This window comes from Schizosaccharomyces japonicus (genome assembly GCF_000149845.2).
Source record: "Schizosaccharomyces japonicus yFS275 unplaced genomic scaffold supercont5.1, whole genome shotgun sequence".
Taxonomy (NCBI): Eukaryota; Fungi; Ascomycota; class Schizosaccharomycetes; order Schizosaccharomycetales; family Schizosaccharomycetaceae; genus Schizosaccharomyces; species Schizosaccharomyces japonicus.
In genome coordinates, this window is record NW_011627860.1 from 431,055 (window position 1) to 451,024 (window position 19,970).

The 19,970-nt window shown below is 42.5% G+C and overlaps 7 protein-coding genes across 7 annotated transcripts; 4 read left to right on the forward strand and 3 right to left on the reverse strand.

The window, feature by feature from the left end:
- Positions 1–69: 69 nt before the first annotated feature.
- SJAG_02295 (U5 snRNP complex subunit Brr2) lies at positions 70–6,902 on the forward strand. The gene has a single exon (XM_002173469.2). The coding sequence runs from the start codon at positions 126–128 to the stop codon at positions 6,627–6,629; it is 6,504 nt and encodes a 2,167-aa protein (XP_002173505.1). The 5' UTR covers positions 70–125; the 3' UTR covers positions 6,630–6,902.
- Positions 6,903–7,364: 462 nt separating this feature from the next.
- SJAG_02296 (polyamine N-acetyltransferase) lies at positions 7,365–8,517 on the forward strand. Its single transcript, XM_002173470.2, has 2 exons — positions 7,365–7,632; positions 7,691–8,517. The coding sequence occupies exons 1-2, from the start codon at positions 7,534–7,536 to the stop codon at positions 8,087–8,089; spliced, it is 498 nt and encodes a 165-aa protein (XP_002173506.1). The 5' UTR covers positions 7,365–7,533; the 3' UTR covers positions 8,090–8,517.
- On the reverse strand, positions 7,435–10,511 carry SJAG_02297 (glucose-6-phosphate 1-dehydrogenase). Its single transcript, XM_002173471.2, has 3 exons — positions 10,284–10,511; positions 10,072–10,138; positions 7,435–9,895 (listed from the first exon to the last, which is right to left on the reverse strand). Exons 1-3 carry the CDS (start codon positions 10,301–10,303, stop codon positions 8,489–8,491), a joined length of 1,494 nt encoding a protein of 497 aa, XP_002173507.1. The 5' UTR covers positions 10,304–10,511; the 3' UTR covers positions 7,435–8,488.
- Positions 10,512–11,391: 880 nt separating this feature from the next.
- Positions 11,392–14,092, forward strand: SJAG_02298 (AP-endonuclease Apn2). Its single transcript, XM_002173472.2, has 2 exons — positions 11,392–12,207; positions 12,273–14,092. Exons 1-2 carry the CDS (start codon positions 11,415–11,417, stop codon positions 13,142–13,144), a joined length of 1,665 nt encoding a protein of 554 aa, XP_002173508.1. The 5' UTR covers positions 11,392–11,414; the 3' UTR covers positions 13,145–14,092.
- On the reverse strand, positions 11,789–14,103 carry SJAG_02299 (SUMO-targeted ubiquitin-protein ligase E3 Slx8). The gene has a single exon (XM_002173473.2). The coding sequence runs from the start codon at positions 13,942–13,944 to the stop codon at positions 13,192–13,194; it is 753 nt and encodes a 250-aa protein (XP_002173509.1). The 5' UTR covers positions 13,945–14,103; the 3' UTR covers positions 11,789–13,191.
- Positions 14,104–14,219: 116 nt separating this feature from the next.
- On the forward strand, positions 14,220–16,951 carry SJAG_02300 (U3 snoRNA associted protein Dip2; the record flags this gene model as incomplete). The annotated part of the gene is made up of 2 exons (XM_002173474.2): positions 14,220–15,465; positions 15,519–16,951. 2 exons carry the CDS (start codon positions 14,220–14,222, stop codon positions 16,949–16,951), a joined length of 2,679 nt encoding a protein of 892 aa, XP_002173510.2.
- A 204-nt stretch (positions 16,952–17,155) lies between these two features.
- SJAG_02301 (ER associated protein disulfide isomerase Pdi2) lies at positions 17,156–19,907 on the reverse strand. The gene has a single exon (XM_002173475.2). The coding sequence runs from the start codon at positions 19,733–19,735 to the stop codon at positions 17,630–17,632; it is 2,106 nt and encodes a 701-aa protein (XP_002173511.1). The 5' UTR covers positions 19,736–19,907; the 3' UTR covers positions 17,156–17,629.
- Between the last annotated feature and the right edge of the window lie 63 nt (positions 19,908–19,970).

Genomic DNA, 19,970 nt, shown 5'->3' on the forward strand with positions numbered 1-19,970 from the left:
ATTGGCGAACTTTATTTTCAATAAGCTTATTTAATTCACCACCACAAAACCCGGACGCGTACCATGTTAGCAGGCTGCAACCGTAGTACACGTTCACCGTAAGTCATTTCCTTAAAAGCTCAAAAATGTCGAGCTCTCATTCAAAAGGGAATGCTCGCGAGTCTTCGCGACATGGCTCGTCAAAAAACAAGCCAAAGGTGGACCAGTCTCAATATAGTTATAGTGCAATGTCAAACCTTGTGACACAAGCAGACCGACGCTTCGTCACTCGACGCGATGTTGAACCGACTGGTGAACCTGAATCGTTGGCGAATCGTATAAACATTTCTGAAATGGGTGTTCGTGCTCGTGTGGAACGGGAAACGACATTGGAGTCGGGAATGTTGAAAGAAGTCCAAGATCGAGACCTCTCAAAAAAAACGAAACAGTCCGCTGCTCCACAAGGACCTGCTGGTATCTCTGTAAATACATCTCTTCTTAGTTCGACTGATAACTTTGAAACACTCAATTATCGGCCTTTAACTGATGACACCCGTGAAGCTTACGACTATATGCTTTCTTTTACACATCATTTTATGGGAGAGGAGTCTCCAGATGTTATTCGGTCAGCATTGGATCTCATCATTGAGTATCTAAAGGATGAAAAACTCGATGACGCTAAGCGAAAACGAAGTATCGAGGAGGTGCTTGGAAGCTCCATCGACGATACTCAATATTCTCAAGTTGAGAACCTGGCTAAAAGACTCACAGACTATGGATTGGAAGAGGATAATGAAGAAGAGACGGTTCAATTAAATGAACAAGGAATTCCCGTCGTATTTAATGAAAACGAAGAAGACGTTGAGGCGGCATTGGACGAGGAGAGCGTTGGGGAAGAAGATGATAACGACGTCCTAGTCTCTAAAGAGCAAACAGAAGCCGAGAAAGGCGTTCCAACTCCAGTTGACAATGAAGTAACGGTAATTAAAGGCGACAATCACGAGGAGCCTGTTGTTCCCATACTTCATCCCCGCGACGTCGACGCTTTTTGGCTTCAACGCGAGCTTTCCAAGGTCTATCAAGATGCTCATGTTGGTCAAGAAAAAACGCAAAAAGCTTTTCAATTATTGTCTACGATCACCGATACTGGTGAACTTGAAAACTCGCTAATGGAACTTTTTGATTATGAACACTTTGAACTAGTTCAATTGTTGGTGTCAAACAGACCTGTAATTGTCTGGTGCACTAGATTACTTCGTGCGAAGAACGAAGAAGAAAGACAAATGGTCGAAAATGCCCTGCTGGCTGCTGGTCAGTCAGCAATTTTGGCTAGGCTTCGTGGAGTTGAAGAAAACGAGGACGAAGAACCAAGTCTAAAAAAACAAAAAACAGATACCACTGAAGTTAGCGGTTCTAATGAGCTACCTGAATCTTCTAAACTTAAACCCGCACACGAAGTGGATCTTGAGAATTATGTTTTCAGGGAGGGTGCACGGCTTATGTCCAACAAGTCGGTTAAGCTTCCTGAAGGATCTTACAAACGCACCGGTAAAGGCTATGAAGAAATTCACGTTCCCGCTCCGGAAAAAAAGCCAATGGAGCCCAACGAAAAGCTTGTTCCTATTACTGACATGCCTGAGTGGACGCACGAAGCATTTACCGGAACCCAAACTCTAAATCGGATCCAAAGCAAAATTTTCCCCACTGCTTTCAAAACAGATGAAAACCTGCTGATTTGTGCACCTACAGGTGCAGGTAAGACCAATGTAGCAATGTTATGTATCTTAAGTGAGCTCGCAAAATACCGGAACGAAGCCACTGGTAACTTTGCGACTGATCAGTTCAAAATTGTATATATTGCTCCTTTGAAAGCTCTCGTGCAAGAAATGGTTACAACATTTGGCACACGACTTGCTCCTTATGGAATCACAGTGTCAGAGCTTACGGGCGATCGGCAGCTAACGAAGCAACAAATAAGTTCGACACAAATCATTGTGACAACTCCTGAAAAATGGGATATTATTACACGCAAGTCAAACGATTTATCCTACACAAATCTTGTACGTCTCGTTATCATTGATGAAATTCATTTGCTTCACGACGAGCGTGGTCCCGTCTTGGAGTCTATTGTTTCCCGTATTATTCGTCATGAGGAGGAGTCACTTGAACGTGTTCGTCTTGTTGGTCTTTCGGCAACTCTACCAAACTACGTTGATGTTGCAGCCTTCTTGCGTGTACAGTTAAAAAATGGTCTTTTCTATTTTGACTCAAGTTACCGGCCTTGTCCTCTCCAGCAAGAGTTCATAGGTGTAACTGAGAAAAAACCTATTAAGCGACTTCAAGTCTTAAATGAAGCGTGCTACGAAAAGGTGATGGAACATGCAGGCAAAAATCAGGTTTTAATTTTTGTTCATTCACGAAAAGAAACTGCAAAGACGGCTCGATTTATTCGAGACAAGGCTTTGGAAGAAGAGACAATTGGACATTTGTTGCGATCGGATGCTGCCTCAAGAGAAATTCTTCGTGCTGAAGCGGATACTACTAAGAATGAAGACCTGAAGGATCTTCTTCCTTATGGTTTTGCGATTCATCATGCAGGCATGCGTCGTGAAGACAGAAGAAGTGCTGAAGATCTTTTTGCAGACGGTACTGTCCAAGTTTTGGTCAGTACTGCAACACTTGCATGGGGTGTCAATCTCCCAGCTCACACTGTCATCATCAAGGGTACTCAAGTATATTCTCCTGAGAAAGGAAGATGGGCTGAACTGAGTCCTCAAGATGTTCTGCAAATGCTGGGCCGTGCTGGAAGACCTCAGTTTGATAGCTACGGCGAAGGTATTATCATAACCACGCACTCGGAACTTCAATACTACCTTTCGTTGATGAACCAGCAACTTCCAATTGAATCCCAGTACATGTCTAAACTACCAGACAATCTTAATGCCGAAATTGCTACGGGAACAATACAGTCTATTGCTGATGCCGTTCGCTGGCTTGGTTATACTTACTTATACATTCGAATGCTGAGATCTCCAGCACTGTATAATGTTGGTCCTGAATATGCTGATGACACATACTTGATCCAAAAACGCGTTGACCTTATCCATGCTGCTGCTGTTATTTTAGAAAAGTGCAAACTAATCGTGTACAATAGAGACAATGGTACTTTCAATCCAACGGAACTGGGAAAGGTTGCCTCTAGTTATTATATTTCGAACACGTCAATGGACACATACAACAAGATGCTCAATTCAACGGTATCGTTAATTGAGTTATTCCGTGTATTCAGCCTTTCTGAGGAATTTAAGTATATCCCTGTACGCGAAGAAGAGAAAGTCGAATTAACAAAACTTATGGAACGAGTCCCTATTCCTGTCCGTGAATCGGTTAATGAGGCGCCGGCAAAAATTAATGTTTTATTACAGTCCTATATCTCAAGACAGTCTTTAGAAGGATTTGCTCTTATTTCAGATATGGTTTATGTTACTCAATCTGCCGGAAGAATTATGAGAGCTATTTTTGAAATTGCATTGCGTAGAAATTGGGCATCTGTTGCAAAACTTGCACTTGACATCAGTAAAATGATTGATAAGCGCATGTGGAGCACCATGAGCCCGTTGCGTCAATTTCCGCATTGTCCCACAGACGTTATACGACGTGTTGAGAAGAAGGATTTTCCATGGCATCGTTACTTCGATCTTGATCCTGCTGAACTGGGTGAGCTAATTGGCGTTCCCAAGGAAGGAAGGCGAGTGTACAGTATGGTACATTCATTCCCTCGACTTAACCTGGATGCTCATTTGCAACCAGTTACTCGTTCTTTGCTTCGTGTTGAACTGTTGATTACAGCAAACTTTAATTGGGATGATGCTTTCAGTTCTCAAGCAGAGTCTTTTTGGATTTTTGTTGAAGATGTCGATGGTGAAAGGCTGCTTCATTACGAGTACTTCGTTTTGCTTAAAAAATATAGTGAGGACGAACATATCGTCACATTTACCATTCCGCTGGTTGATCCCCTGCCTCCGAATTATTTTGTTTCAATTGTTTCTGACAGATGGTTGCATTGCTCCAAGAGAATACCAGTATCGTTTATGAAGCTTATTATGCCTGAAAAGTTTCCTCCTCCTACGCAACTCTTGAGTCTTCAACCTACATCCGTTGAAGCGTTAAAAATTCCAGAGTTTGTTTCGTTGTATGCGCCAAAGTTTTCATTCTTTAACAAAGTTCAAACTCAGGTGTTCAATACGATTTATGGTACTTCAGAAACCTCGTTCATCGGCGCTCCGAATGGAAGTGGAAAAACAACCTGTGCTGAACTGGCTCTTTTGAGACATTGGAGCCAAGAAGATACTGGTGCGGCAGTTTATTTAGCACCCTTTGAGGAAATTGTTGAGTTACGTTTTGCTGAATGGAAACCTTTATTTGAAAAACTCGGCAAGGCCGTTCTCAAGTTGACGGGCGAAAGAAGTCGGGACTTACGTTCTTTACAAGTTGCTGATCTCATTCTCGCTACACCTGCTCAATGGGATGTTTTCTCGAAAAGATGGCGCCAAACTCGTGTTCTTCATAACATTGATTTGTTCATCTGTGATGAGTTGCAAATGTTAGGTGGTCTTGGAGGACCAACATACGAAACATGCGTCCTACGGGTTCGTTACATGGCCGCTCAAATGGAAAAGCACATCAGAATTATTGGTCTGGCCGTTTCACTTGCGAATGCCCGCGATTTAGGTGAATGGTTAGGTGCCTCTCCTCAAAATATCTATAACTTTAGCCCAAAGGACCGACCAAATCCTTTAACTATTCGTTTGCAATCGTACTCGATCACTCACTTTCCTTCACTAATGTTAGCCATGACTAAACCGACGTACCAAATACTTCGTTCTTCGTTCGATAAGCAAAAGACTTCCATTGTGTACGTTCCCGACAAGAGTGTTTTACGACAGCTTGCATTAGACTTGGTTACATTTGCTATTTCTGATGGTGACGAGCGTTTCTTTGCTCCGAACGAAATTCCCCTACTTGATTCTGTAAAAGACAAGGCCTTACTTGAGTCTCTGCAGCATGGTGTTGGGTTTTTAAGCGAAATAACAAGCACTAAAGATAAGGCAATTATGGAGCACTTGTTTTTAAATGGTATCATTCGTGTTTTGCTTATAAGTCATGACGCCATCTATGCTACTCGTGCTCGATCTGATGTTGTAGTCATTATGGGAACTCAGTTTTATGACGGAAAAGAGCACCGCTATATAGACTATCCTATTAGTGATATTCTTCAAATGCTAGGCGTTGTCTCCAATCAGAATCCTAACGCATTTGGTGAAGCGACGTTAATGACCGTTACTTCGAAAAAGGAATACTACAAAAAGTTTTTAAATGAAGCCCTACCAATTGAGAGTCACTTGCAGCTTGGTTTACATGATGCATTTGTCTCCGAAATTGCTTCGCAAACCATTGAAAACAAACAAGACGCCGTCGATTGGCTGACATGGACTTATATGTATCGCCGCTTGGTAGCGAATCCGGCGTTCTATGGCTTAACAGATATTTCCCATGAAGCTATATCTGAATATCTTTCAGAGTTGGTTGAGAATACCATGAGCGAACTGAATGAAGCAAGATTAATTGCTATAGACGACGAAGATGACAGTTGTTACGCTTTGAATTTGGGAATGATTGCGTCCTACTACAACATCACTTACATTACCATGCAAACTTTCGCTTTAAGTCTTACTGCCAAGACTCGTATGAAGGGTTTGCTGGAGATTATCTCATCGGCTGCAGAATATGAAATTTTACCCATCCGCAAGTACGAGGATATTATTCTTGATCGTATACACCGCAATCTGCCAGTACGTCTAAGTGCTCCTAATTATCAAGAGCCCCACTGCAAAGCTTTCATTCTTTTAGCTGCTCATTTTTCGCGTTTCCAACTGCCTGCAAACTTGGTACTGGATCAGAAAACAGTGCTAAAGTATGCGCACAGACTGTTAAGTGCTTGTGTGGATACACTCTCTTCAGATAATCATCTTAATGCCTCCATTCGGCCTATGGAGATGTCACAGATGGTTACGCAAGCTGTCTGGGACCGTGACAGCCCGCTAAAGCAAATTCCCCACTTTACTGACGAACGGATTGCTCGCTGCAATGCAGCAAATGTGAATGATGTATTTGATATCATTGACTTGGACGACGACAAACGAACGGAATTGTTGCAGATGGACAATGCGCAGTTGGCACAATGTGCCGAATTTATCAACAAATACCCGGACATTGATATAGATTTTGAACTTCAAGAGCCAGACAATGTTCGGGTGAACGCACCTTCTGTACTTGTGGTGCAGCTTTCGCGTGAACTAGAAGAAGACGAGACAGCGGATACCACAGTATGTGCCCCCTTCTTCCCTTTCGAAAAGACTGAGCATTGGTGGCTCGTTCTGTCAGATGGAACAAACCTGTTGGCCATCAAAAAAATTACGTTAAACCGCGTTTTAACGAGCAAGCTGCAATTCGTACCGTTGCAAGAGGGAGAGCAGAAGCTTAAGTTAAGTTGCTTCAGCGATTCATACGTCGGCGTTGATTATGAAAAAGAGTTTTCCTGCAAAGTCATGGAGGCATTGGACGAAGAAATGCAAGAAGAGGAAGAATAGTCTGTTACGAAAAAAAGTCTCCGCACCACACGCTTACAGTTGCTGCTTGTAATATCTAATTAATTTTACGTTGTTTTCGATTCATTCAATTTCACATTACGAACATAGGGGAATAACAAGGCTAATAATTGTAGACATAACTGCTCAATGAAGTTTCGTTTCCTTTTACCGGTTTAAAATACTGCAAATTCAAAATAAAAACACACTAAGCTATGTCATTATCGCTTATAGTCATGCTGCATCAACTTTATTTGCTTTCCTTTCTGCTTTACTAGTGGAAGATCCTATTTACAAGTAATAGCTCAGTTTTCAGTAGAAAATTCCTGCAAAGGGATTAACCCGCCGCCGTCATATTAATCTAACAACCTTTGAGCAACGTTTTATATAACTGTCGAGTACCAAACGCTAATTCATTCAATGTATTCTCTATTTCTAGTTACTACTTGACGACGATCATATTTTTGAGCGATCAAATGAACCAACTAATGTCCAGGTGACTCATCCTTAGGATTTAAGTATGAGTGATTTTAACCCACTAGCTGTTTATGCAATGAAATTGTGAGTTATAGCGTGTGTTCCTAATGAAGTATTACAGATTTATAGCGCAGTGCTGTAAACGTTGCGTAACGCACTCACTTTTCGTGAAGTGTTATTACGCAGATAGCGTGCTGTGCTAGTTCGCATTATCCAGCCTTTCAGGCTTACTAATCATTCATTTGGCCGGATACCAAATTGGAATTCTTCTCCGTTGACAAACCCGCAATCTTGCTTAAGAACACCCAGATCCTACCGTAACTTAATAAATTACTTGCCCACTGCAACTTACATAAGACCTGTCTAAGGCTTGCAATACAGCAGCGTTCTTGTTAAGCTCAGTTAATAACTAACACCTATCATCACCAACATGGTTTGTATTCGTAATTTGGAAAAGAAAGACGTCAAGGAAGCAGCTAAGCTCGAGGCAAGCTGTTTTCCAGAAGATGAACGCGCTTCAGAAGCAAAGGTACGGCTCAATGTAAACATTTTCTTCGGCAGAGATACTAAATGAAAACGAAAACCAGATCCGCAGCAGAGTTAGTAACAACCAAGCACTCCAGCTTGGTCTTATTGCCCCAACGGCAAACACTAGCATGTTGATTGGTCATTTATTGACAACTCGTACCTCATCCGACTTTGTGACTATGGAATCGATGGAGAAGAACGACAGCAACGGAAGCAATGTCGCTCTGCACTCAGTCACAGTTCACCCTGCACACAGAGGTCAGGGATACGCCAGAAAACTTATTGAGGAGCTGATTTTCCGCTGCCAAACAATCATTACTCCCCGTCCAAAACGCGTATCGCTCTTAGCCCATAAAGAGTTGATTCCGATGTACGAGAAGCTCGGGTTCAGTCTCGTCGGTAAGAGCGAATGCCAGTTTGGCAACTCTGAATGGCACGATATGATCTATGAATTGTAACACAAGCACGAAATTATCCCAAGAAGAAAGCGACATAGCGTTCTTTATGTTCATTCCGATATAGGACAATAAGGAACAAAGGTAGCGCCATACAGGCTCTTTCATCTGTGAATGTATTTTCTCCCACCGTAACTGCCGCGTTGGCACATTTAATGTAGTAGCTTTTTAAGATTAAGAAAGTGCATCCCAAACGTTTATCGGGGTTCAGCAAAGCAGCTGGCAGAGCGGCACCTCCTTGTACTTATCTACAGTCGTTTAACAACCAGAAATGGTTTCTTTAAAAAACGGAAATTTAAATGACGAATGCACCAACGTTTCAAAAAGAAATCTCACACTTGAGCATCTCATTGTCCTATTCCATTCGTAACAAACATATCAGAGTACACACGTAAAACAGTTTTACAAAGAGAGACGAGTCGTGGGGTATTGGTAACTGTCGGGGCCATGGTGCACGAAACCAAATTTTTGCATAAACTCGTCCAAAGCGGCAGGACCACGAGAACCATATGTGTAGGGCAAAGGCTCAGGACGATCGTTATCCAACCAGGACAACACGGGGTCGAGAATACCCCAAGCATATTCGAGTTCGTCGGAACGAACAAAGTTCGATTGATCACCACGGAACGCGGCAAGGAGCAAGGCTTCGTAAGCCTCATTAATTTTCATGTTCTCGAAACGACGAGAATAGGTCAGGTCGAGTTCCGTCAAGATAGGTTCAGTGCGAAGACCAGGATATTTGACATTGACCTTCATGTAAACAGCTTCATCGGGTTGAATGCGAATCACAAGCTCGTTGCGATAGATATCGTCGAAAAGACCAGCAGCACTATCTTTCAGTTGAATACGGATCTCCACCTTCGACTGGTTCAAAGCCTTGCCGGCCTTGAGAAGGAAAGGAACACCCTTCCAACGCTCGTTGTCAATGAAGAAAGGGATGGCAGCGAAGGTAGGACAACGGCTACCTTCGGGGACAGTCTTGTCATCGAGGTAACCAGGTTTACTGCCATCTTCGCTCTTTGTAAATTGGCCAAGAACAATGTCTTTTATGTCGCCGACACGCATGCGCTTCAACACCTTGACCTTTTCGTCACGGACATCCTCCGAGTTGAAGCTGCTGGGAATCTCCATGGCGAGCAAAGTGACCACTTGGATCAAATGATTTTGAATAACGTCGCGAATAATAGTACTGGAATCAAAGTAACCACCACGGCCCTCAGTACCAATGCTTTCCTTGAAGGTTACTTGAACGTTGGCAATAGAGTTTTTGTTCCAAATGTGAGCGAGAACGGGGTTCGCAAACCTCAGGAAGGAAATGTTTTTCACCATCTCCTTTCCTAAGTAGTGATCAATACGGTACAGCTCTTCCTCCGTAAGCAATGGATCTAATTGAGCTTGCAACTCCTTTGCGCTCTTCAAGTCATGGCCAAAAGGCTTCTCCATAATAACACGCATAATACCATTTTCAGGGTAACACTTCTTTTTCAAGTTGGTTACAACAGGAACAAAAACATCAGGAGGGAGAGCAAGGTAGTACATGCGATTCCGCACGTCTCTTTCACCTTCAAGTTCCCGGAGACGCTTCTCAAGCGTTTCAAATGCCTCAGGTTGATCATAAGCACCAGAAAGATAGTTACATTTTTGCTTAAAGGCCTCCAGCTTTTGCTTGTCATCTTCTGAATTAACTGTAATGTATTGAGTGATACGCTTCAAAAAATCATCGTGTTCGAGCTTTGAACGAGCGTAGCCGAGAATTACAAGATTTTTTGGCAATAAATCGTCACGGAAAAGACCGAATAGAGCAGGGAACTACAGACACGTTAGCACAAGCGGCAAAAAAGAAACGCGAGAAAACGAAGAACGCCGGAAACAGAAGAAAAAACGACAGCTGAAATGAGAGAACATAACAACATGGTTTGAAGAGTGCTGACGCGTTTTTTTGCTTCCATTGAACTACATAAATGCTTCAAGTGTACGTAACATACCGTCTTCTTTTTGGCAAGATCTCCGGAGGCGCCAAAAACGGTGATAGAAGCGTTGTCTTTAATACATCTGCAAGTAATGAAGTTAATAAGCTGCCAGAACACGAAAATAATCGTCAATTTGCTCGAAAAAGCGAAGAAAACAGAAAAAAAGCAGTTTTGATGAAATCCGTCAAAAGAAGCAATGCAAGCACTCTGCACCAGGAACAACTTACTTGAACGAATTTTGAGTCATTATGGACGTGGAAAACAAAAATCTACTCTAAACGACGTGGGAATCGTCAACCAGGTGTTTGTAAAGGACAAGTTGTTAGGGGACGATGGAAGGGAGTTATAAAGCTTATTTCAGGTGCTAGTCGTAGTGTAAGCCTTTGATGATGACATCAGTTCAGGCACCTCGGTATGATATTTAGATAACTTTATTCAGCGAAATAACGTTAGTATTCATGACGTAATGAGGGCCGTCCAGCAGCCGAGGGTTTTGATTCGTAATCCTGACTAAGCTGATGAGCAAAGTTGCGCGGAATATGAAGAATATTAAGACATAAAACAAGATCGTTTAGCGGAACGCGCTAAACCGTTCTTATACGAATGAGATCTTTTCTTGCCGCTTCCTCGGGCTTCCGTGGTGGTTCTCTATTTTAGACAGTTAAACTACTTTTATGTTTGACTATGGGAGTAAAATGACTGACGTTAGACATTTTTGAAAATAAAACGAATACTGATTACACAAACGAGTCAAGAGAGCAGCTACAACGATCACAGGCCATTTTCATCGGATTTAACATCACCCTCAAAGAACTTACTAACTAAATTGGTTTTTCGACTGTGATGCGCAAGAGATCATCTGATAAGAGTTTTATAGTAGATGAAAAAACGTTAATGTGTAGTTAGGTCACGTCAACTATGGGGTCGGTCTTAGGCTTTGTATTATAGAGAGAAGGAATGTGCGAGAGAATATGTACTTTCTGCAACTAGCTTAGTCATCATTCGTCGTATGCAGTTTTGGTTTGAAGGAATCGCAAAGTCCTCGCACACCGAACTTTATTTGTTATATCGTATCTGATACGAAAACTTTATTTATTCACGAGAAGGTTAACCGCGCTCTTATCACAGAACCTATTCAAGGCTGAAAAAGTATATAGCCACAACCAACGGAAAATCTTAACGATCTGATTATGTTTCCCTCAATTTCTTTCGTCCTTATCACTTCATTTTCTTCTTTTAAAGTTTACACATCGCTCGCTTACGGTTTTTAAAATTCACGTGACAAGCTTAAATATTATCTCCATACTTTAATTCAATAAGAATACGGCTATTTCAGCTAAGACCTGCAAAATGCCATCATGCGCATTCTGACATGGAACGTAAACGGGATACAAAATCCGTTCAATTACGGTCAATGGAGGTCAAAAAAGTCTTACAAAGAAGTATTCGAGACGTTAGATGCTGACATTATTTGTGTTCAAGAATTGAAGGCACAGAAACAAGGATTTCCTGAACAATTTGCCTTGATAGAAGGTTACGACGCGTATTTTACTTTTCCTCTTGAGAAAAAGGGCTATAGTGGAGTTGGAGTGTATGTGAAGAAAAGTTTGACTGTTCCATGTAAAGCAGAAGAAGGAATTACGGGAATTCTCCCCGTTCCCGACAGACATTACTGCTACAAAGATGCACCAGAGGACGAACAAATCGGCTATTACCCTGTGAATTTAGACAAGGCTACGGAAAGACTCATTGATTCTGAGGGTCGGTGCATACTACTTGATTTTCAATTGTTTGTCTTGATTGGCGTGTATTGCCCTGTAAATTCTGGCGAGAAACGTCTAAAATTTCGTCGCCTTTTTTACAATGCCCTTCGGGACAGAATTATCCGACTTACTCAAGAAGCAAAACGCAATGTGATACTTCTTGGTGATATTAACATCTTGCGCGATGAGCTCGATACCGCCGACAATAAGGACATTCAAAAAGAACAATTTGATGAGAGTATTCGAGAGTCTCGTGAATGGGTTCGTGGAATGTTGCAGCCACATCCGGAAGGTTTATTAATCGATACAACTCGCCATCGACATCCTGTAAGGCGGGGCATGTTTACCTGCTGGAATACAAGACTTAATACTCGACCAACAAACTTTGGTATGGATTTTTTTTTTTTTTGAAAGAATACATCCGTTTGGGTTAGAAACTAACATATGAATTAGGAACACGCATCGATTACATTTGCATATCACCTGCTTTGCTACCGTGGATGCAAGATGCAAACATTATGCCCGAAATTATGGGCTCCGACCATTGCCCTGTTTTTCTTGATTTTAAGGAGACAGTTGATGGATGTACATTATACGACAGACTTTCGCATTCCGAAACGTTTCCATTGCTCTCTGTTCTTAGAGGTGAACGGTACAGACGTTCTAAGAACATTCACGATATGTTTAAACGAGTTTCCACGAACAACTCGGCTACCAAAAAAAGTAGCCCAAAAACTGAAGATTCACCTTCTGAATCCGAACAACACGAGTCTAATAAGCGCACACGAAGTTCAGACACACCACAAACAACTGAAAAGGTCACAAAGAAAAGCAAAAACCAAACGCTCTTAAGCATGTTTTTAAAGACTCCAAAAGAAGCATCAGCACGGAAAGATTCGTCGGATAAAAATGCACTTCTTAGGACCTCATCAGAACATACCCAAGAAGAAGTCAGTACAGAGAATTTTCAAGATGAGGAAGAAAGTTATGCCGTAAGTCAAAGCACGTTTTCAAGCTCCACATATACTGAAAATGAACAAGTAAAATGTAGCACATTAAGCAGCAATGTGGATAACGAATCACTTCGGTTATTTCGTAAAGCATTCTCAAAGCCACGAGTGCCCTTGTGCACTGGACACATGGAGCCATGCAAAAAACTTGATGTTAAGAAACCCGGCGTTAATTATGGCCGCAAATTCTGGTGCTGCTCTCGTCCGGTTGGCGAAGTCGTCGAGAATTCAAGTGCTACGAATGAAAAGAATCCTTATCAGTGTAGGTTTTTCCTTTGGGACTCAGATTTACACAAGCATCCGTTTTCAAAATAAACCTCTATTGAAGATTGTCATGAAAGTCTATTGCATAATACCACACATCAAAGTTGCTTCTTCTCAGGCTCGACAGAAGCACCGTTATCCGTCTTTGTTTTAGGTTTTCCTAGCATCATTTCTAGACATATGATGGATTTGGGAAGCACTTTTCTACGACACACAGGACATTTTTGCGTAGCTGGTGTTTTTCCAAGAGCACTACGAATACAAAAATCGCAAAAAATGTGACCACACGGTGTCGCCGCCAGATTTTCTGGGCTGTCTAAGCAAATAGCACATGTATAGTCAGCGAGTTTTCGAGATTCCTGAGGCGGCTTTGATGACGCGTCGCCGCCAACATTAGTCGTTTCTTTCTTTTTATTTGTTGTCTTTGCTCTTTTTCGTTTTGGTTTACCGGATTTTTCGGTCTTCGTTAAATCAATGCAATTATTCGATGAATTCGCACCAAAATCCTCAATGATGAGTGAGTCATCTGGTTCTTCTATAACTTCCCATGGCCGGGTATTTGAGTGTGATCGAGCTCTCATTTCGGCGGCTGCCAATATCTGACTGGAATAATCATCAGTATTAATCGGTTCGTTTTCGTTACTATCACCGTTGGCGGTATTGTTTTGAGAAGGCACATCTACAATTGTTTGAATTTCGTCGGCGGGCTGATTAGCAAGTCTAGCAAGCCTCCGATTTTCCCTTTCGGCGATGCTTCGAAGACTAGCTGGCGATTCTCTCCTTCCAGAGGAAGAAGAGGGAGTTTCATGTGAAGATTGAGAACCCGCATTAGAAGTAGTGGTTTGTGGCATTTTTACACATTCTTGTTAAAAATGAATGTATTCAAAGAATGTGCCTCTTGGACTGACAGGTTGTTGTAGAAATTATATTGCACTTTAGCCGGAACGACAATTCTAATTGCTGATCATTTAATGAGCTTTCCTGGTAGTTCATTTGTTTTTTTTATTGCGTGGCCAAATTCTTGGTGGTGAACATTTCCCTCCAGAAAACTCACCACCAAAATTGTGTATTGCCTAAGGCTTCCAAGCTGCCTCGAACACCTACCGTGTGCAAGTCCTCCGACGTGATGGTGAAAAGCTATACTCGGTATGAGCCGTTAAACAACTTTGGAGTAGTCTGCTCCTCTACTTGTAACATTATTACAAGACGTTCTGAGGGATCAAAGTCAATTGGCAGATGTTTCGTTGGAGCACTCGAATCTGTGTTGGAATGGGACTTAAAGACTGGAGAGTTGTTATCTAAATGGAGAGACTCGGACTGTTCTGCAAGTGCTACTGCCATAAGTAGCTTTGGTGAGCTCTTCGCGGTGGGTTATAGTGATGGTTCAATTCGTCTGTGGCAGAAAGGTTCTCTTCAAGTTACTTTGAACGGACATAAAAATGCAGTTACTGCCCTGCAGTTCAATAACGATGGTACGAAGCTTGCCAGTGGTAGCAAGGACACTGATATTATTCTTTGGGATGTCGTCGGTGAAACTGGTCTATACCGTTTACGAGGTCATAAGGACCAAATTACGGAAGTTCGATTTTTGGCGTCCCCAATTAGTGATGAGACCGATACTTCATCCACTTCTGAACAAGAATATCTTCTTTCTGCAGGAAAGGACTCATTTTTAAAATTATGGGATTTGTCTGCCCAACATTGCATTGAGACACATGTTGAACATCATGGCGAAATTTGGGCTCTGGCCGTTACTCCAGATGAAAAACGTTGTCTGACGGCTGGTACGGATTCAGACATAAAAGTCTGGTCCATTTCACTTCCATCGGATGGCGTTCTTCGACCTGATGTAAAAGCTATATCTTTTTTGGGCTCGATACCCCGTTTGAGCAAAGAACGCCCTATAAGTGTTCAGTTTAATGACAACGGCAAATTTGTTGCTATTCAGTCGCATGATCGTGTTCTTGAGGTTTTGCAACTCCGTACCGAAGAGGAGCTTCAAAAAATCTTAAACCGTCGCCGTCGTCGTAAAAAGAGTGAGGACGTCTCGCTCGCCTTAAAGGATGAATTTGCACAGTTTGCCATCATCCGTGCACCCGCTCGAATATCTTCGGTTTCGTGGACCGTGGATGGAAAGAATCCTGCTCTGGTTTGCTCACTTGGGAACAACTCTATAGATGTTTATACTTTGAATACGAAGGCCTCTGCTGACGTTCCCGTTACAGAGCGGCATACGAAGACGCATGCTATTGAGCTTCCTGGACATCGTGCTGATGTGAGAACCTTGTCTTTGTCCATAAATCACGATGTTCTCCTTAGTGGTGCGAATGGCTCCTTGAAAATTTGGAACGTTAAAACTGGAACGTGTTTGCGTACCTTTCCTTGTGCATACGTACTAGCTGCGTCTTTCATCGCAAACGACAAGTATATTGTCGCTGCTTCAAAAATGGTGACATCGAGATTTATGATGTTGCTGGTTCTTCGCTCGTTGAAACTATAAAGGCGCACGATGGTGCGATTTATGATCTTTCTGTCAGCCAGGATGGTAGTTCTTTTGCTACTGCATCGGCTGACAAGACCGTGAAGCTCTGGTCCATTAAAGCTTCGACGGACTTGGTGCCTGGTACTACACGCAAGATTGACTCCATAAAAATTAAACAAACACGCCAGATTGATTTTAATGACGATGTTCTTTCTGTCAAGCTTTCACCTGACGGTCGCTTAATAGCAGCATCCTTACTTGATAATACCGTAAAGGTTTATTATTTGGATACCTTAAAGCTGTTTTTAAATCTTTATGGTCATAAGTTGCCAGTACTTTCCATGGATATTGCCTATGATAGTAAGCTTTTGGTCACTTGCAGTGCCGACAAAAATGTTAAGCTTTGGGGTTTGGACTTTGGTGATTGTCACAAATCTATCTTCGCTCACCAAGATTCAATTATGGATGTGGCTTTCCAACCCAATTCTCACAACTTCTTCACTTGTTCAAAAGACCATGAGGTTCGCTACTGGGACGGCGATTCTTTTGACCTCATCTTAAAATTACGTGGTCACCATTCGGAGGTTTGGTGTATTGCCGTTGCCCCTACCTTCGTTGTAAGTGGTTCTCATGATCATTCTATTCGTGTTTGGGCTGAGTCCGACGATTTAGTCTTTTTGGAAGAAGAAAAAGAACGCGAGTTGGAGGAGCAATACGAATCTACACTCGTCAACTCTTACGAACGTGATGAACAAATTGCCGACACGGATGAGGCACAACAAGACAGTGTTGCTGCGGTTACTAAGCAAACGGTGGAGAGTTTAAAGGATGGTGAAAAATTGATGGAAGCGCTGGAGATTGGTATTGCTGATTTAGATTTGGAAATTCAGTATCTTTTAGAAAAGAGAACACGACCCAACATGGCACATCCACCGAGAAACCCCATTCTGGCACATCTTAAGCTCTCGGCTGAAGAGTATGTCCTTAGTGTTCTGAAAAAGATTCGGACTAGTCATCTTGAGGATGCATTGTTGGTCTTGCCTTTTGATAGGGTGTTGGGTCTATTCCGTTTCGTTGATATCTGGGCTCGTCGAGAATGGGCAATTCCTCTTTGTTGCCGTGTTTTATTTTTCCTCATTCGCACATATAACAAACAGCTTTCTTCAAACGAGGTGATGGTTCCTTTATTAAACAACATCCGTACTAGTCTGCGGAAGTCGTTGTCGAAAGAACGCTCTATGATCGGCTATAATTATGCTGGTCTGTCCTACTTAAAGAGAGAGTGGGAAATGAATCACAATTCTTCTCTTGAAGATGTCGACAGGACGTTGATGGAGAATGATGGTAAAAAGCGTGCATTTTCTAATATCGTTTAGATGGGTTTTGGAATTTAAGTGTTAATAAAATGATTTTTTGTTGTTTGAGGGAATAAATCTCTGGGATATGAACGAAGAGAACGGTTATGTCGGCAACCTTACTGTCATCGAAAGGATCAATTAGTTCTTAATACAACGCTACAATGTAACAACGACCTTCTTTTCACGCTTATCTGTTACAATAATACACCCGAAGTCAAGGTTCAAAACACCTACGTGATTGTAAGACATTCTGAAGTAAATGCATGAATGATACCTTATTTTTAGATTATAATACGTTTGACGATGAAATACATAAGGGCGAGCAAGAACGTACAAGCAAATCCCCATAGAGTAAGGAGTGTGACAAATTGCTTAAGCCGTTTCGCCTGATAGAAAAAATCATCCGACAGAATACTTTTTAGAAAGAATATCTATACCAATGAATAAACAAGTCATTGAGCAGTGAACTTATACTCAACAAACATTTCGCATTAACGTCACATAAAGAAGAGCACTGGTCACCTTACGCGGCCATTTCTCTATACTTGCATTAGGAACGATGCACCACATCTTAGTGTGAGTGAAGGCATCCAACAACTTAACGCAAACGATATGCTGAATAAACGAGATTTAAAAGAGAGTTAACGTATCACCTGTAGGATGAGCGATACGGTTGGAAACAAGCAGCGAACAAGGCTAATCAAATTTGCCTGTAGTAGCACCAGCATTTCTGTTTGCAATGGGCAAGATGGAGGAGTTGTGAAGCTTTTGGTAGTCCGCATCAGCACGGCGCTTGCAAACAATGACAACAACAATAGCAATAACCAACATAATGACAGCATACTTAACCACATTAGAAGGCAGTCCAATAGAATCGAGGTATTTGTTGCTGGGTTGGGAAGAATACACCTTAGGCTTAAGCAGAGAACTGCCGGATTGCACAGCTTCCAAAGTTTCAAATACTTCAGTTTCATTAACGGGGATATGCTTTCCCTTGATTGTGGTATCCCAGTACCGTTTGTTCTCCAAGTCATACAGAATGACACGAGGACCATCCTGCTTAACATCAACGCCCAAGTTTTTGAGCCATTGGTTCCAGTAGTTGCCATTTACCCATGCGAATTTGATGTGAGAGGTCTTCATCGTTACAGGGATACTCGAAGCAGCTTGAACAGCCTTCTCGTCCTTTTGAACTTCGGCCTTCTCAACTTCAGCATTCTTTTTATCTTCTTGCTCTTGCTTTTCTGTTTGGAAGTTGCGAGCCTCTTCCTCGGTCCACTTAGTAGCAATTTCCTTAGCAATCTTCTTTGTTTTTTCAAAGTCGGGCAACTCAGGGTCCAAGTTAAACAAAACAACAACGTTTCCATCAGTTATTTCATGAGAGTTAGAGGAGCGAAGCTCAGGGAGCAAAGGGAGCCAAACCGTCTTCATCCAATCAAGCATCAGTTTGTAGTCGGCCATGTTGCGCTGCTTCGAGGGGAAGTAGTTGGGCTTACCATCACGAACAGCAATGAGTTTAGGCCAATTGTACACACGGTACTTGCTAGCGAGTGATGCTGACGTGGTAATAAAAAGTTTGGCATGTCCTAACAAATGGATGGCAGTCTTGCGAATGGCAGGCAAAAACTCGGTAGTCTTTTCATTATAGAAGAACAGGAAGTAAACGTCGTCACTCTTTTCATATTCATGGACATCGAAAGAATCCACCTCACGCACCTCAAGATTGGCAGCATCGTCAGCAAAGGTTGAAATGTCACCAGAATTGCGAAGACCCAAGTATTCTACACTCTCGCCCTCGCGGAAGAAGTACAGTGATGGGAATTTGTGAATGTTAAGCTTGCTGCAGAACTCACGAGCAGTGTCACAATCAACATGACCCACATTCAAGCGATTGCGCATGCGACGAGCCATTTGTTTCCAAGCATCGGTAATATCTTCACACGTCAAACACTCAGACGAATAGAACTGGATGAACCAGCCGTTGGGTGACTTGACAGCGTTCTCAATATCCTCAGACTTGATTAAGCGCTTGCTGAGACCCTCCACATTCACCAAATTCTCCGAGCCCAATGGTGTGCCATTCAATTCACCCTCATCAGGAGCAGCGGTTTGAATGGTAAAGAGACTGTCTCCATCCAGACTAGTAGCGGCGACACTGGCACTCACAGAAGCAGAGGCAGAGGCAGTCTCAACAGATCCAGACACCAATTGCGTAGAAGAAAGAGAGTTAGTAAAGGCATCAGTACCAGAAGCAGAGGCAGAAGCAGAAGGTGTAAGAGAAGCCGAGGGAACAGAAACTGCAGAGTCCGTAGCCGAGGGAAGTACGATAGATGACGTTGCGACAGAATCACCAGCGGTATCCGTGACACTTGTAGAAAGAGGCTCATCCTGTTCAGCAGCTGCGATAAGAGGGTCGACGTAGGCGGCCAAGTTATTAACGTTTAGGCCACGACTGATATCATAATCCTCGACCTTCTTACCGTTCTTGAACAGACGGAGTGTAGGTGTCTTCATGATGGAGTGAGCGCTGCACAGCTCCTTATTGCTCTGGCAATCGACCTGTCCAAAGTAAAAGTTTACGGCAGCACCGGCCTCTTCACGACTAGCAACCAACGATTTCCATTTCGGAGAAAGATTTTGGCAGGCAATGCAGTTAGGTTGAAAGAACTCGACGAACCAAAGTCCGGTGGCCGTCTTTTCATCAAAATTGACTGCAGTGAGCAAATCTGCCGCTGACGGAGAAATCAGCGACACAAACAAAAAGAAACACAGAACGACAGAAAGCCTCTGCATTGAGAGCATCTTAAACGACAAAAATCGCAGAATTCGTCGACCTGATTGCGGTAATTAGCAAGAAAGCAAAAGTCGCCTGGTTCTACGTTGTGGTTGGGAAAGGAGAAGTGTTCCAGGCAACTAGCAAGCTGAATAAGAAGCGTAAATGACGTCAGCCGCTTTGTAGTGGAAAGAGACACGCGAGCTTTCGATTAATGAAATCGCGTTCGCGTAAATGAGCTTAAATTGAAAATGAATGAAAAAC